The sequence below is a fragment of the Podarcis muralis genome, chromosome 12 (genome assembly GCF_964188315.1).
Source record: "Podarcis muralis chromosome 12, rPodMur119.hap1.1, whole genome shotgun sequence".
In the NCBI taxonomy this organism is placed as follows: domain Eukaryota; kingdom Metazoa; phylum Chordata; class Lepidosauria; order Squamata; family Lacertidae; genus Podarcis; species Podarcis muralis.
This window is the reverse complement of record NC_135666.1, coordinates 25,015,160-25,032,566: the sequence shown is the minus strand read 5'-3', so window position 1 is coordinate 25,032,566 and position 17,407 is coordinate 25,015,160. Positions and strand designations below refer to the sequence as shown.

The following is a 17,407-nucleotide window of genomic DNA, read 5'->3' as shown; positions in this document are numbered from 1 at the left end:
TGCTCCCCCCCCCCCCCGTTCTTTAATCATCTCCTATCACAAGCCATGGAAGAGAGCTGTCTGGAAATTCAAATACCTGCATCCAACCAAACTCCACTGGGAATAATAAAAGGGTTATATGTGAAAGGGGGCAGCTACATAAAATGTGGCAAAAAATCAATTTACCCAAAAAAGATGCCAAAAAAGGTCTGCTTGGTCAAGTTCTTTGAGCATCTAAATGATAGCAATCAACAAGAATTTCAACTAGATAGTAAATGATAATAAAGGAAGCAAACCTCCTTTCAAATCTTTAAGCCCTGGCCCTAATCACATCCCTTTTAGTTTGATTATTGCTCTGCTATCTGCCCCAGATGTCCCTTTGGGCATATTGGGAATATAAACATACCCAGCTGAAGTGAAGGACACGAGGCAGGAGTTGGTAATACAGGTGAGCTGTGCATAAGCAAGCTGCTAGCTAGCTCTGCCGAGGCTCTTTTTATTAGCACAATATGCAAAACCAGTCAGATACATTTTGGACTGTGACCTTTACACATCTTCCAATCCCAAGATTGAGGGGTAGTACAAAGTTATTTTGGCACCTGTTTCCACCGCGTCACTTTCCCCTTGAACAATGTATGACGAAGGAGACAAAGGTCACAGACAGGGCACGGCAGACTACTAAGAAAGTAAAAGGTTAGATAGAGGGCATGATGTTTAGACAGCTGTGGTTTGTCTGAGGATGGAAGTGTGCTCCACACCCGGCGATCATTCCTTCACCCAGCTCCTTTAAGTGCTCCTTCTAAGACTTGATATAGACTCTGTAATCTCTCAGAAGACATGCTGAACTAAATCAAACAGGAATTATTGTCCCATATCTCTGCTGAAGTCCTTTGAACTGAGATATGAGGCCTCAGACCTTAAGGTACCCTGGACCCAAGTTGTTTAGGGTTTTGTGTATCAACATAAGAATCTTGAACTTGGTAGTATGGGGACCACTTATATGGCGCTTTCCCACAATGAGCTGTGTCCAAAGCAGCTTACAGCAAACATTCAAAATATTGAAATGCAAAGCATTGGAAATTCGAATATACAAAATGCAGAACATGTCAGTAAATTCAAAAAAACAAAAAAGGAACAATTTGGCAAACATATAATAAATTCAATATTACAAAAGGCTTAAGGACCAACACACAAAGCAAAACAACAATAAAGGTTCTTTTGCTGGTCTTGCTTCACTCCAATGAGGCTTAAATACAGTTCAGAGCAGAAGGGTAGATGGCATATAGCTGGTTCCAAAAGCTCTCCTCCAGAGGAGGGTGACAGCAGCAAAAGGCAAATGTTGGGGAGCACAATGATGGTAAGTCTCTGGGGGCATTGGGGCAGTGGCATAGGAAGGAGGGTACGGCAGGTACGGTCCGCCCTGGGTGTCATCACTGAGGAGGGGTGACAAAATGGCAAAAATATGTGTTTTTAAAATAAATTTTAAAGAATTGGGCTCACAAGACTTAAAAAAAGAAGAAGAACAACTTCTGCACCCACTACACACCCCTTCCTATGCCACTGGTAGCTAGGTGAGGTGGGGGCACTGGGCGGCACACCGCAGGGCCTGCAACGTGCCTGAGCCATGTGTATCTCCTGAGGGGGAGGTGGCAGGTGGATTGCCTGCAAGCTCCGCACTGCTTTTTTGATCAGTGCAGGGCTTGCGTCTCCCCACTGCCTCTGCCACCCTAAAGCTGAGGGAGAGGCTGCAGAGAGGCTCCACGCAGCTGCCCTGCCTTGGCTTGCCCCGCCCCCATGGCAGCTCACCCCACCCAAGGCTGCAGGACGCGTGCGCCGCACCAGGCACCCAAGCTGATAGCTACACCGTTGTATTGGGGGTGGGTTAATGCTGCCCAAAATCACTGAGATCATTAGTGCATTCAGTGTTCTGATATGATAATGGTGGTAGCTTGCACATTTTCAAAACTGCAAACGTTTGAGAGGAAAAGCAGTCAGTTTAGTTTTAAAACATATTTTCATATCTGAAGGCAGCCCTGTATAGGGATGGTTTTTAATGTTTGACGTCTCACTGGGCTTTTATAATTTGTTACAAGCCGCCCAGAGTGACTGGGGGAACCCAGTTAGATAGGAGGGGTACAAACTACTACTACTACTACTAACATTATTGTTTTTGTTAATATTGTCTTACACTTATTATTCTACTGTTTTCCATTTCATTATGTAATTTATTTATTTTAATAAATAGGAGAATGGATATGGCAAGATAACACTGCACTGGATTTTGTCAATTGGGACAATGAAAAGCCCACACCTGATCCTGGGTCATACTATTTTTATTATGAGGAATGTGTTTTCATGAACAAACAAAATGGGAAGTGGTTCAGGGAAGTGTGCCACTATGAAAAGGGATATATATGTAAAATAAACAAAAGTAAGTCTTAAATGGTTATTAGATTTAATTTACCTATAATTCTGATTCAATATAGTAGTTTAATTATGAGTAGAGCTACTGCTTAGGACTTTTTCCTATCTTGGCATTTTAACAACATCCCCCCCCCCCCCCCGAGCTATCCTTACTAGCAAGTTCTCAGCATTCTTTGTGGCAATCTCTCCATAGATATACTGTCTACCATCCTTTATGTTGCATAAGCCGCTTTTCATCAAATGGAGGCGCTGCTTTTTGTCTTTACCGCTCTTTGTCACTTCCTACTGCCTGTCCAGCTTCTGGCAGACCTTACTGATGCTTCCAATTGTTGACACCCTAATAATAAATGGCAGAAGTGATGACAGAACCAAAGCTGAAGCGTATTTATTTTTTGCTGCTAATAATATGATAGCCTGTCTTTTAAATATAATAAGATTATTAACATTTGATAAATACCTAATAATAAATGTTCTCCCCCTTTATCATTTACAGTCCCTAGAACTGTGGAGTTTTTATAATTCATAATGTTTTTTATAAATCAGTCCTTTTCTTCAAGAGGGAATATAATTTAATAGTTTCCACACTGACAGGTTTAAAGTTAAGGTCACTATACTTGATGCTGCTATCACAGGGATTTGGTGAATGCACTAAACATTTCAGATTCAATGCTTGTTTAACATTTTTAAATAGTCAAGTTTTGTATTGAAACATCAGCATTGGTAATAAGCACTAGTAAAGAATCATGCCTGACTTTTGGTTTTGTATTTTGCTGTGATATCTATAATTTACACAGTAAGCATATCTTTTGTTTTATAGTTATTGAAGAGATGACAACTCCTTCAAAAATGCCTGGTAAGACTCTTATTAAAATAACTAAGTTAAAGTGTTAAGCATTTACCATTGGCAACAGCAGGTGGGTTTTTCCCTTAGACAATTTGTAAGATTTTCTATCAAAAAGAGTAAATCCAGATTAATGGGGCCAGAGGAAGGAATGCAGGCTGACATTCAGGTGGACACTGCAAAGACCTTGCAGACATCAGGTCATTTTCCCTACTACAGCTCAGCTCTCACTCTTTGCTCCCCATTTGTAATGAGAATGGTAACCTTATTCTAAATCATGGAAGTCTCATAAATGGTGCAACTGAGGCCGCAACAACCTCTCTGATCAAGATCAAGTCATTACTCAGAATGGTGGGCATGCTGATCACAATGATTCTGAGCTGTTTCACTACTGTTATGTCATTTTGCTTGGAGGGCTGCCACTCCCATCCCCACCCCGGTAGCAGTCATGTCTTTCGTAGCAGGATGGCAGGCAAAAACCAACAGCAGAACTTTCTCTCAGGGTGATTCCTACCAGATATGTGGGCACAAACTGGTTCTGCTGGCTCTACTGGGGAAGAAAGGATGGCAACTCGTTTCTGGTGAAGAACAGATACTAGGAAGCAGGAGAGGTGGAGGAGGGCAGAGAGATCTTGATTTAATGGAAAGTTCAATAGTGTTGCATGTGAAAAGTGGGGCGGGGGGAGAGGGTAAGTTCCTCTCTCATCTGCATACCCATAAAACAATGGTATCCTGTTAAAGTTGTAGTGCAAATTGCCTTGACATTTGGGAATCGTTCAGCTGCACTGAACTATCCAATGTCTTTTGGGTTGGATTCCTTCAGAACCTGCCAAAACTCTTTTTTAAAAAGCGCCTTTCTTTTTCTACTTCAAGGAGAATCAGAGCAGCTCTCATACACACACAGGTTCTGATTCCACATCAGTTCAGCTTTTGCATCTCCTTCCCTCCCTGCCCCTCCCCCCGTCAGATGGCCATTTCCTTGGTTTGTAAGCTCACAGCAGACTATGCTTAGGTGCAGCACACTAACACCAGGGATGTGTGACTCTGTTGGGTTGGGTTTCTTTCAGCTTCTCATTTTTCCATCTTAAATTCATTTCTCATCATTCCCCCACCCATTTGCATTCACGGGGTTCTGAAAATTCAACATCATTTTATGTGGGGGGTTTTCTGAGCAAAAACATGTTTGTGTGCAATTTTCCCCAATATAAACATTTTTACAAAACAGTTTCCCTAAATACAATGCATTTTTGTATGTTATTTTAACTACATAATATCTGTACTCCTTACTCCAGTATATGCATTTTTGAACATATTACTTCACAGGATAACTGGATTACAAATTTCAGGCAGCTGAAATTTTTAAAAGATGGCTGTTTTTCAGTTTTCATATTGTTTTAGAAAGTGTGAATTTGGTGGATTTGACATTAATTTATCCCTTATCCCTAAACACCACCCAGATGTCTTTCTTAGTCATACAATGAGATAGCCATTGGTTATAGTATAAAGTAGTTACTGCTCTCTCTGTGTGTATGATGTACCTTTTTTTCCCCATTAGTAGAGCAAGAAGACAGTCTGGCATCAACACAGGGCAGAGTTCTGAAGGCGGTTCTCCCGATTATCTTCCTCCTCCTCATTGGTGTGGGTGTAGCAGCCTATGTTTTCTACAAAAGAAGAGGCAGACGACAAGAAATCACTGGTAGCATTGACAACCCTATGTATCACGACAAAGTAGTCATTCTTCCAAATAAAGATTCAGAAATGGGTGAGGATGAAAAAGAGGGAGATTAACAAATGTGTAACTCTATATGCATTTCCCTGGGAGTAAGTCACATTGAGCTCACCAGGACCATTGCTGGAAATTAATTGTTCCAAGCTGCAATAAGTAGTGGTACTTCCTGTGACGAGAATCATGATGCCACAGTATAAACATGATTATTACTTAGTGAAAACAAATGTTATATGAAATATTTTCAAATTAAAAATTACTTGACTTGAAAAACCAAGTGTGAAGATTCCTATCTTACTTCAGAGCCCCAGTCAGTCGCTTATGTTCAGAGCCACCTGCTGAGCTCTTCCCCTTTCAAGGTTAGGGTTCATCTCATCCCTAGGTACTTTCTTCTTGTTGTTTAGTCGTTTAGTCCTGGATGAAACGGTGAGGTCCCTTCCATTGCTCTCTTAACCTGTTGCTGTATCTTCTTTCCTGAATGGTGGGGTTTTTTGGGTAGTTTCCTTGCTGGGATAGCATGGCATGAATTTTAGCTTACTTTTATAATTTTATTGTTTATCTTTTAATAATGTTTTATGGTATTTTGTGTAAAGGCATGGACCTCACAAATTCAATAAACTTGTTGTTGTTGTTGTTGTAGTCGTTTAGTCGTGTCCGACTCTTTGTGACCCTATGGACCAGAGCACGCCAGGCAGGTTTCCTTATTTATCCTTCTGCCACTTAGGCTACCACTGGTTTGCTGCCCCAGACTTTACAACCCTATTTCCTCTCTTCTCTATTTCCTGGATCCTTGATAATGCTGGCTATCCCCTCTTATTCAGCTGTAACCTCTCCTCCATTAATTCACCACAGGTAGTGCCCCTTTCTCTTATTCCAGTGACAGTCAGTATCCTATTCTCATACCTTTCCCGTTTACCACGTGGTTATCTGCTTGTTCCTCCTCCATTTCACACTCACTCATACACAGGGCTGGTTGGGGACATTTTGCTGCTTGAGGCAAAGCTGGTGCTGCCCCCCTCCCTGCCAAAGCTGCCTCCCCGCTGCCACCGAAGCCACTGCCTGCCACTATTGAAGGTGGCCAGGGAGAGAAAAGGAAGCCCAAGAGGAGCAGGTCGCAGCTCAGGAGAAGGAAGAGGAGCAGGCAGCTGAGGAGGAGCAGCAGCAGGCAGTAGCCAGCCAGGGAGGAGGAGGGCAACAAGCTTAGGAGGCAAGCAGCACACTCCTTGGGACCCAGATCTTCTACCTCCTGACTGTTCTCCAGCCAGCCACCTGAGGCCACTGCCTCACCGTGACTCACCCATTCCCTTTGCTGGACAGTTCTCCCTTGCCTTTGCACCTCACCCCTTATTTATCTGGGAGTAAAGGGCTGTATTGCTCTGGAGATTATTTTGTATTAATTTTTGTCCCACCTTTCCTCCGAAAGGAGCCCAGGGTTAAAAAAATAACCAAGTACTAACACAATAGTTTTAAAACAAAAATAAAAATGAAATGAAATTGAAAAATGAATAAGAACAACAAAAACATACATAAGCAGCTTAATTAAGATTTCACTCAGTAGGGGATGCTAAGAGAATTACAAGCAAACCAGAAACAGGAACAGAAATTGCTGAGGTTGCCTTACTTATCCCACGCCCGGAATAGAAATCAATCCAGCCAATATGATCAGTATTCCCTACTGCTGTTGTGTACAATCCGCAAAGGACGGATAACTGATTACATCCATTTGCATTGTGTTTCCTTTGCATTAAATGAACGGGGTGGAATTACATAATGCCACCAGAACTTGCATAATTAATGTAAGTTACATAATTTTGGCACAATAGGTGACAGGACAAAGTTGCAATCAATGGGATAAATGTCCAGAAAGGACAGGGGCAAAGCATCCATACACAACAAACTCATGTCCGTGTATGGAGACCTCACTTAGACACACAAATAATGTGTTCAGAGGGGTTTCACATATCTGGAAATCCCTGATGAGATGTTCATATAGCATTTCCTTTTTTTCTGAATTAATTCTTCTGAATGATCTAGTAGGATCCGGACCAGACAGTAACAATGTCTGCAATGAAAAAGAGACTTGAACAATTTTTCCATTTTTTTCCAGGAAACTTCTGAACATGACAGCACGCTTTCACTTCTCTTTCTGCTTGAGTCACATTTTTTCAGTTCTCCTTTGGGGCAGGGGGCGAGGGGCTAGGCATTACTTGGACTGCACAAGACACAAGAGCAGCCCCATGATCCTCCCCACCTCCTCCGCACATGTTGTTCTTTATAGCTCGTGCCCCGGCGTTATTTCCTGCCCCTGCTCCAGAAATAGGCATTGGCTGCTGCTGGCGAGGACAAGAAAAAACACTCAGCATAATGATGCAGGGGAACACAGAGCATAGCAAATTAGTTCCTACAGGGGTGGAGGTGGAGATATCAATGGAGGAGAAGGCTGTCCATAGCTTCTAGTCCTGATGGTTATATTGCTTCCAGTATCAGAGGCAGAAGACCTCAGAATGCCAGCTCCTGGGGCCAGCAAGTGGGAGAATGCTGTTGCACTTTTTGTGAGCTTCCCATAGGGTTTCACCATTTTGAGAACACAATCTGGATGAGATAGGGCCAGGTCTAATCAAGTCCTTGTCCTTTGGGAAGAGGACCTTTACATACAGTTCTGCTCTGCCAAAGTTCTGTAATGAGAAGGAGACCTTGGGAGCAAACCAGCCCTACCATTGGGCAAAGTCAGGTGATCACCTTAGGTGGCAGATGTTGGAGGGCTATGGCTTGTCATTTTTCCATCTTAAATTCCTTTCTCAATATTTCCCTACCCATTTGCATTCATGGGGTCCTGAAAATTCAACATCATTTTAGTGTGAAGTTTTCTGAGCAAAAACATGTTTGTGTGCAATTTTTCCCAATATATTCCTCTGCCTATTCCTCTTAATTTAATTTAATTGTACACAGGTTGGTACAATAAAGGTATTATTACTATTATTAAGCCCCCTGACCACCATCTTCCCAACTGGAAGATTGGCCCACTCTGCTAAACTAACCTGCTGCATAAGGTGAAGTCCAGGATGCCAGCCCATTGCCACTGTTGAAGGAAGAGTCAACTGCCACTCCAGTCTGCTTCTGAATGTGGAATGATAAAGACCAGTAGTGCAGCTAATTGAGTTTAGACCCTGGACTTAATGGTCTTAAGGGGTCCTCCTTTTAGATTGCAATTTGCGTTACTTCAGTTCTGTAGCACAGAATCAGCATCTCTCCCCCACACTCCCGGCTATTCCATTATTTACAGCTGGTTCCATATTCCTGATTTGTTATAGCAAAACAAAACAAAACAAAAGACACATTTGCCAAACATAATTTTACAAAAAAAGAAATACTATGAACACATGCCGTTCTGCATTTTAAACTCATTTGAACTGTAGTACTTTCATGACTACAGGAATAAAATGCAGTTAGCTTCTGTTGCCCCAGAAAGGATAATATATTCCAGCATATCTATATCATGGCAGGTGCTAATGTGCTGTTGAGTGAAAGGAAAACAAGAACACCATTGCACACCTACACCAAGACATTAAATGCGAAGTGCAACATATTTATTTGCCTATTCTCATTAGAAAAAAGTGTCACCAGTTATGAAGTAAGAGTCCCGTACATGTATGGGTTATATAGCCTGCTACCCTCCACATATTCTACAGTTCTTGAAGATGCCTGCTGACTTCTCCCTGTAGCCAAGAAAGATTTCCTTTATATCAGTGGCTCCCAACCTTTAAAAGTCAAAGGACCCCTTTCAATGACCAAAAAATTAAAGGGTGCCAAGAGGATCTTCTGGCCCTGGTATACTGTATTCAGATTGAGTCCACCGCTGCATTTGCCAAAGACAAAAAATTGCAGCATTGCAAAATTTGGCTTTGTTTACATTATAACATGTCAAACACAGAAGTGAAATTTTCATTCTGCCTGGCTCATTTATGAAGAAGTAACTGAAAAGCAGCAGACTCTGATTTGTCTTCTTTCCATGGGATCTGTGTGGTAGGTTTGGTTGTGACCGATGCCTTCCTTTTTGCTCCTAAATCTCTTGGTCCTCATTCAAGTGACTTTTCAAGTACCAGGTAAGCTCCACTATTGTTACTTTAGTAAGTAAAGGTGCACCTTCAATAAATTTAGCTGTTTACATTTGAATCATCTTCTGGAAGTTAATGTTGCGTCATTAAAGTTAAATCCATGCAACAGGAGATACAATGAGAAGTAATTAAACATTGAATCTGCTTATAGCAATAAAATCAGGTTTAAATTACAATAACATCACAGCCAACATCATTTTGAATGTAATTTACATCATATGTTTTTACTGTTGCAAGAAAGAATTTGTTCTTTCTTCATGCAACACTCCGCTGCATCCTATTACTGTACTTTCTTTTTCACTATATAAAAATGAACTGTAAATATAAGAAATGCATCAACAATAACATTTTTAAAATATTAAACAAGAAGAATATCTGACATATTTATGTACACAACAAAAAAGGCACCTTTTGTTGTTTCCATTGGTGTCCTTTGCACTAACAGAGCTCTTTGATCCAGTGGAGCCTTTTGTCAGGAGACAATATTTGCCATTCCTCCTTCCTCACGTGCTTCCCAAGCTGTGCCAAGGTGTCTCCCAAGTCTCTGGAGCAAATTGGGAGGAAATATATGGTGTGCAGGAGGAATGAGGAATTGCCAAAATATTGCCTTCCTCCCTGTTTTGCTAACAGAAAACTGCAAGATCAAAGAGCCTTCCTTCAGAGTGAAGAATCCCACTGAGTGCATTCCTTGCGCTTTAGCAAATCTAAATTACACCTCTTCCTCGTGAAAGGAAAGCATCATATCCTTACTGTTCTTGAATATAATGTGATATTTCTCAGGTTATTTATTGGTATGGTTGGAGTGTTATAATCATGCAGGCTGTTAGCCTACATGACTGTTTTTACTGTATCTATTGGGTAAGAATTTGTCCTGGTGTTTTTTATGACTGTTGATACTACGTTTAGGATACTGTATTTCTCATGTCTTATGTGTATTTTTTTTAAAAAAAGAAATCACCATCAGACTAATTCCTACTGATGGGCAGTATAGCAAATGGTTTTAATTACATAAATAAATAGGAAATCAGTTGGTCACCACATATTGTGGGCCATAGAAGATGTCTTGGTGTTAATAAAAGCAGACAAGTGGGGAATATTTGGATGAGATCAATGGTTTGGGTAGGCAAGAGGAGCTAAACCTTTTTCCTGCTACACATTTGTCCAAATCCTCCACCAAAGCTGTTTTTAGCCATGGGGCAGAGGAAATTTTTTCACAGAATGCTGGTGCCATCATATTATTCCCTGTACAGTGCAGGATAGGGGTGGGTGGCAGGGGGACAAATAGCTTCAGTGCACTGATGTGGAAGGCTAGGTGAACCTGCTCACCTCTGTTCTCCAGTCCAAATTGCCCCCAGCCCATTATTTTAGCAATAAATAAATTTTAAAAATAACAATTAGGAAGATTCAATCTCAGATGTCTTGCATCATGTCTAGTTTGGCACTCAAAAGGAGTGAAATATTTTTTTAAAAATTCATTTAAAAAGCTTTATTTATAAATGTATGGGTTTTTTGTTTAAAAATGCAGTATTTTGAGACTAATCAAATGATTAAAAACTTATTCAGAATAAAATAAACTGCAAACAGGATTTGGAAGAAGGACGTCAAAGTCGGTGTCCTGGCTAGGAATTGAGCAAGTTATGGACCTCTGATAAATAAGACACAGCACTGTAAAATGCAGAATCAACATGAGAGGCGTTCCTCTGTTTGCTCTTTCAATCTTATTGCCTCTTGGTGTTATCATCCTGCCAGTGGTTGCCATGTTGGAAGCTATGTGGAATTTTGTCACCATGTTCCTATAATTTTTCCTCTCTTGATTTTGCAGAAAGTGACAGCTTTCTGATACAAAATGAAAACCTCAAGCTTTGTATACAACCTCAGAAATCTCGTTCCATCATCCTGGTCAACTGCGATGAGGATAATGAGTGGCAACATTTCAAGTGGGTTTCCGACGACCAGATTTTGAACATGGCAGTGAAATTATGCCTGGCAGTGCCTTCCAAGTCAAACCTGGTTGCACTCACCCTCTCCCCCTGTAATGAGACGACTGAACTTCAGAAATGGGAATGCAGAAATGAGAGCCTCCTCGCACTCAAACAGGGGGATTTGTTTTTAAATCCCGAAGGTGGCCAAAAAAGTCGTCTTATACTTTCTAAAGTAGCCACCAGCAAGAGTACCTGGAAGATCTATGGAACGAAAGACGGCTTGTGTTCCAAGGGCTATGAAGGTAAAATGAGAGAGTTAATCCTCTTTCTTTAGATATTCAGTTGGTGTATCTGATTCCAGCATGTTGAATCCCCTACATCTGGGACCCAAAATAGGTATGATGCAAATCACATAACCATCAGTCCAGACTCCAGCTATATCAGAAGGACAAAATAGGATCTAAAGGCAGAGTACTAAAGAAAGTGGCTCAACTTAAGCACCAACTATATATATAGTCAGGGAATTAAAGATCAAATTGAAAAATTAAGCAGCTAAAAAATACCCCCTTCATACAAACAATAGCTTTTAGATGTTAAACATACCTTCATATATCTGATATAAACATACATATTACTGTTTTATAATATTGTTGTTTTTATGGATTTCACACACAGAGCCCAATACTTGATTGCTGCTGACTGTTGGTCTGACTGGTTGATGTCCACAAGTGATGGCTGGGCAGTCAGGAGGGTTCAAGCTTTGGCTAGGTAGAAGCTGGACCAACCAGCATGGGCACCTGAGTGGTGGCACCTTTGGGAACTTAGTACCCTTCCTCTACACCCTGTCTGGAGACACCAGATGCTGACAATTCATTCCACATAATGGAGGAATTGCATGCATTTATTCTGCGTACATGCAAACGGATGGATGCTCAAAATTCCACTGAGGTGAACATGGAAGCCTGTACACACAAACAGTGCATATCTGAGTTTACATAGAGTCCTATAGAGGGCTTTGTCTTCATTATTTCGGCTTTATTTGTGTTTGCCTCTCAATAGTGTTCAAAATTATTCCAGCCTAACATGATCTGTCCAATGTTCCTTTAGCTCTGTATACCATAGAAGGCAATGCCTTTGGAGCCCCCTGTGTGTTTCCATTCAAGTATAAGAATAAATGGTATGCAAAGTGCATAAGAGATGACGATGAAAATGGACAACTTTGGTGTGGAACAACAGCAGATGTGAATAGAGACTCTTTAAGTGGATATTGTCCAGTAAAAGGTAAGCACTTAACAATGTTTTGTTTGACCTTTACTATGTTATTGCGTATTTGCTGCTTAGATGTTTAACATACAAAAGAAAAGGGAAGCTGTTATTGTTGCCTCATCTTTACAGATTGTGCAATTTAAGAAAAGAAAATGTGGAAAGAACTTTTCCTTTGCAAGTCAGAACAAAATGAATTATCATTAACATCAGGACCCCTACAGGATCAAGCCTCCAGTTCTTCATCTAAAAGGAACAGAGATAAGGATGTAGTCCAGTTCAGGCCAAAATCAAAGCATAGAGCAGACATGGGTCCTTCTGGCCTGCAGCCAGATTTCACCTGACTCCTTGGTCCTCACAACCATCAGCTGTTCAGTGGGGAGCAACTGAGAGGCAACTGGGTTTTGATGTTGAACAAAGCATGCAGTTTTCCAGAGGCAAAAAGACTAAAACAGAGAGGGAACCTGAAGGTACAATTTGAGTGGAGCTACTAAAATTTTAACAGATGCCTCCCTTTCTATGGGGAATAGGTCTCTCTATGTGATGGTGGGTTAAACTAAGTGTTTGTGCCTGAGTCCCTCCCAGTTTGAGATCTGTCCAGTGGTGGCTCATGCAGTGAGTGGGGCGGAGGCCATGGTGTCCTCCCAGCAGCAGTGTCAATGGAGATGGGGTGAAGCAAAACAGCAGTGAGGTGGGAAGAGCTCTGGACTGGTGCCGGCCATACAGGTGCAGGTATATTCATTAGGTATGTTAGGTATGGATGTTTACAGGGAGAAAGCCAACTCATCAAAACTATCCTGGAACCTGAAGTCCTGATTGCACACAGGGTTTCCAGGTCCTGGGGAAGCACAAATGGTTAGATATCTAGGTATGTGTAGATAACCACACCTAATATGTGAATATGCTTTGAGTATTCTTTGGAAAATTCAAAGAATCTAGATCATTAAAGAATCAAATATATCTCAGCTGTAGAATTAGCTTAATTATGGGTGATTTGAAGATTTGACACTCAAGTTAACAATGCTTACAGATGACCATAATGAATTCTTCTGGACCAGAAACCATTGGACAGGGGATCTCTATCAGATCAATTCCCAGTCAGCTCTAACATGGTACCAAGCAAGAAAAAGTTGCCAGCAACAGAATGCAGAATTATTGAGCATCACCAATTTACATGAACAAGCATACCTGACAGGTAGGACATAACAAGGCATACCTGAAGAGGCGATCAGTGTCTTGCGATATTTTGCTAATTAGTCAATACTGTCTTAGCTCTAAACATAAATTTCATGAAAATTATGGAAAGTGCCTTTCCACTCCTAGAATATCTTAGGATGTGTACACACACAGCCTTAAAGTACATTTGCTGCCTTACACAGATGACTTTTTTGTGCAAATAATCACCTTCCTATTGTTGGTATATTGTTCTTTGGGTGTTTTAAAGTGCCTTTTGGTTGAAAAAAAATGTAAAATATACTTGGAGAATATATAGTAAAATACTTTTGAAACTCTACATTTATTTATTTTGGTGTTGTATGCACCGTGTTATGTTCTCTTTTAATCAGTGGAATACAATTCTGACGTTGTTGTTGTGAACAAAAAGCCATAATCTTACATTGTCTCTCACTTTCCCAATACTTTTAGACATGACCCATGTGTCTTCAAAAACTGTATGAAAAGCAGAAATTCATTGGTTGAAACTGATGCTGGTTGAAGCATTGTATCGGCATACCAGATGAAAAGTTTTTTCTGATTAATTTCTATTTGGTACCCAGCTTTATGGGGGGGGATCTGACATCAATATACATATCCTAGCTATATAATACAGTTTAATTGATTTTATTTTCCATGAATAGGATTAATAAATGGTATACCTACTTACTACTGGATTGGTCTGAACAGCTTGGATCTTGACAGTGGATGGCAGTGGATTGGCAACCACCCTTTCAGATATTTAAACTGGGCTCCAGGTGAGTGAACAACTATCTGCCAAATCAGATCAATACTGAACAACATTGCTGCCTAATATTCAGGCACAAGTGCCAAAAATTTGAAGGGATTTACAGGAGGTTAGACTATCCAGAATATACTATATAAAGGAATTAGTTTTGAATAATCATGCGGCATTTAAAAACAATTCTTTGTAGCCTTCTTGTAATGATTAAACCAAATAGTTTAACTTTCCCTAAAGTTCTTGTACCATGATTCTGAGAAGATCTGGCACTTTCTGTCCATTCAGCTTCTTCTGTTTTTTAAGAGCTCTGTAGGAGACAGCAATCTTTTAGTGCACATTCTCCCATCACAGTGTTGAAGTGGTAGGGGAAATGACACTTAACAGAACATCAGTTCGTGCCATAATTCTTAAAGTAATGTAAGTGCCCTCCTCCTGCATAGAATATGGAATTGTGGTGTAATTCAGTAGTCACAATCCAGTGAAAAGGTACCTAAACCCGAACAGAGATTTCCAGTTATCAGGTAGATCACAGATTATGCACACCCACCCACTTCCAATTTGCACAGCGGGTACACATTTGGACTCATTTTTCAGCTCAGATGGTTTGCTTCATTGTTCACCAGTAAAGGTGATTAGACTGAAGATATGGTGATAAAATGGTGGCTCCACAATTATGGGATGCAATTCCAGTAGAGATTCGGCAGACTCAAACTTTTAAAGAAGCCTTTTCAAAAGCTCTTGATGAAGGGGCAATGGATGGATGAGGTTAATTTACTGGAAAGTGGCTCATTTATTATTGTTCTATGCTGGTTAGTTTCAACTTTATCATTTCTGGCCATATATATATTAAATGGTTTTGTGCTAATTTAAAATATTGTAGGCTGCTTTGTGAAAGATCAACTCAAACTGCAGTGTTGCAGTGTTAACACAGGACTCAATGATCACTTGTCTCTTTCTTAAAGGGAGCCCATCCCCAGAAACAGAAAAAATCTGTGGATCAATGCAGTCTAAGAATGGCAAGTGGGGGAATGATAAGTGTCAAGAGAAACTTGCATACATTTGCAAAAAAGCAAACTCTTCATTAGATGCTTCTGTTATTCCTTCAGGTAGGATGATAAACTGGGAATGAAGTTTACCTATATCTATATAATTGTATCATCATTATGTATAGAGGGCGCCAGAGTCCAAAATTACATTTCTAACAGTAATACAGGTTTTGCTGTTTGTAGGGGCATATGCAATGGGAAATGTTTGATTGGACAGAGATGGCTGAGAGTATTTTGTCTATCAGTAAAGACCAGTAAAGGTCTAAAGGCTGTGGGCAGGCTTTCACAGCTTTGTGAGGCATCGGGTAAACCTTGGTCTTGGCTGGAGAGGAGGTTATAGACTCTATCTCCCCCTCCTTGGTGGAAGCTATCCTGTTAAAGGGATCCAGGAGAAGCAGCTTCTGTCTGGTGCCCAGATGGGGACAGGGCCATAGCAATCCTCCAACAAGGACTCCTGGGGGGCTACCCCTATTTGATGTAGGTCATAGGGCCCCCCTAGTGGTGGTTTAGCCTTAGATGCACTCCCAGCAGACAGGCTGGAGTGCTGTAGTCTCACTTCACCCAATGCCTGTGCCAAATTGTTCACATCTGTAACAAATAAAGTTGTGGCCTATTTTAACTGATAAAACCTATATACTGTTGTCTTGTCTGGTTATTCACCCCCTTAGGGGAACTGTGGAGTCGCAGGGTCCTGGCACACAAGTGAGTCAATGACAACATAATGGCAGATCAGAATTTTTAAAGCTCATCCAGTCATGCAATCTTAGATATATTTGTTTTATTTTTAGATGGCTTTAAACCAATTAAATGTCCAGATGGCTGGGCTGCATATGCAGGTCACTGTTACCGCCTTAACAGAGACCTTAAGACATGGAAGAATGCGTTATGGTCCTGTCGAAAGGAAGGTGGAGATTTAATAAGTATACACAACATTGAAGAATACAGCTTTGTCATTTCTCAGCTAGGCTACAGTGAGTACATCCAGAAAATTCTGTTTTCCTGGTATTTGGTGTGTGTAAAAGAGAGAGGGCAGGGTTTTCCCCCTAACCACATACAATTATACAATGTTACTAAGGCCCTCCCCTATTGAAAAGCACCACAGAGCAATAGTCTGTTGAAGTGATTAAGGTGCACAAACAAGTCAAATATGAGAGATGACACTGACTATTATAGCCTTCCACAACCTAGTGCACTTCCATCAACCTCAGTCAATATCACCAATGGTCAGGGATGATTACAGTTACAGCTCAAAATATTTGCAGAGCAGCAGCTTGGCGAATGCTGGTCAATTAGAAGCTACTCATTTGTAGTTCAGCATTCCATTAATCTTTATGTAACTAGCTGCACATGTCAAACTGAGCTACAGTTCAAAATGGTCTCCCATTTCCAAATCTATGCACCATAGAGCTGTGTGCAGTAGGATCCTAGGCACTCTGGACTGGGGGCAAATAAATAAGACGGCTTTATGTTCTTAGAACCAACAGATCTTCTATGGATAGGACTGAATGACCAGAAGATTCAGATGTATTATGAATGGAGTGATGGTTCTACCGTGACATTCACCAAGTGGCAGAAAGGAAAACCACAACAAATAAATGATGTGCAAAACGAATGTGTCATCATGAGTGGGGAGGTAAAAATATGAATCCTATAAGAGAGATGTATTTCCTTTGGTCCTCAATACATTTATTCAGCCTATTACACAAAAGACTGAATAAATGGATTGAGGGCCAATCTGGCACATTGAGAGCTAAAATTCCCAGAATGGTTTAACAATCATTCCCTCTTTCCAGGCTGCCCTAGGAATTGAAGCTCTGTTTGGCTTCACTTGCCAGCCCCATGATCTCCTAGACCTTGCCCCCAAATGCCCACACCTCACCAACTTCCTCAACACACACTTACCTTCACTAATCCCTTGAGTTTTCTCCAGCCAAGTGGGACCAATTCTTCTTAAATTTCTACACTGTCCTTCATCTGAGGATCACAGGCTGGTTTACAATGGCAGCACTGGAAACAGATTACCAGGCCAGCTGGCTGGCCACTGCTTCCTCCTTCCTGCACTGCTCTCTCTGCCATCATGCCAACTCAATGTCCTAATCATCATCATCATCATCAGAAGTATCAGATCCTCAAGCTG

The 17,407-nt window shown here is 40.9% G+C and overlaps 2 protein-coding genes across 2 annotated transcripts in view; both read left to right on the top strand.

Annotated features, from left to right (window-relative positions):
- The window catches only part of LOC114607716 (macrophage mannose receptor 1-like), a 59,511-nt gene extending 54,109 nt beyond the window's left edge, over positions 1-5,402 (top strand). The window contains exons 28-30 of the mRNA XM_028751140.2: positions 2,225-2,410; positions 3,221-3,256; positions 4,803-5,402. Of these exons, the coding sequence (XP_028606973.2) occupies positions 2,225-2,410; positions 3,221-3,256; positions 4,803-5,032 (452 nt within the window). The 3' untranslated portion in view covers positions 5,033-5,402. The remainder of the gene's footprint in view (positions 1-2,224; positions 2,411-3,220; positions 3,257-4,802) is intronic.
- Positions 5,403-8,914: 3,512 nt separating this feature from the next.
- LOC114607132 (macrophage mannose receptor 1-like) overlaps positions 8,915-17,407 on the top strand; it is a 38,009-nt gene continuing 29,516 nt past the window's right edge. Inside the window, exons 1-8 of the mRNA XM_028750003.2 lie at positions 8,915-9,073; positions 10,908-11,309; positions 12,115-12,288; positions 13,301-13,465; positions 14,127-14,240; positions 15,187-15,330; positions 16,059-16,241; positions 16,746-16,903. Coding sequence (XP_028605836.2) covers positions 9,013-9,073; positions 10,908-11,309; positions 12,115-12,288; positions 13,301-13,465; positions 14,127-14,240; positions 15,187-15,330; positions 16,059-16,241; positions 16,746-16,903 — 1,401 coding nt within the window. The 5' untranslated portion in view covers positions 8,915-9,012. The remainder of the gene's footprint in view (positions 9,074-10,907; positions 11,310-12,114; positions 12,289-13,300; positions 13,466-14,126; positions 14,241-15,186; positions 15,331-16,058; positions 16,242-16,745; positions 16,904-17,407) is intronic.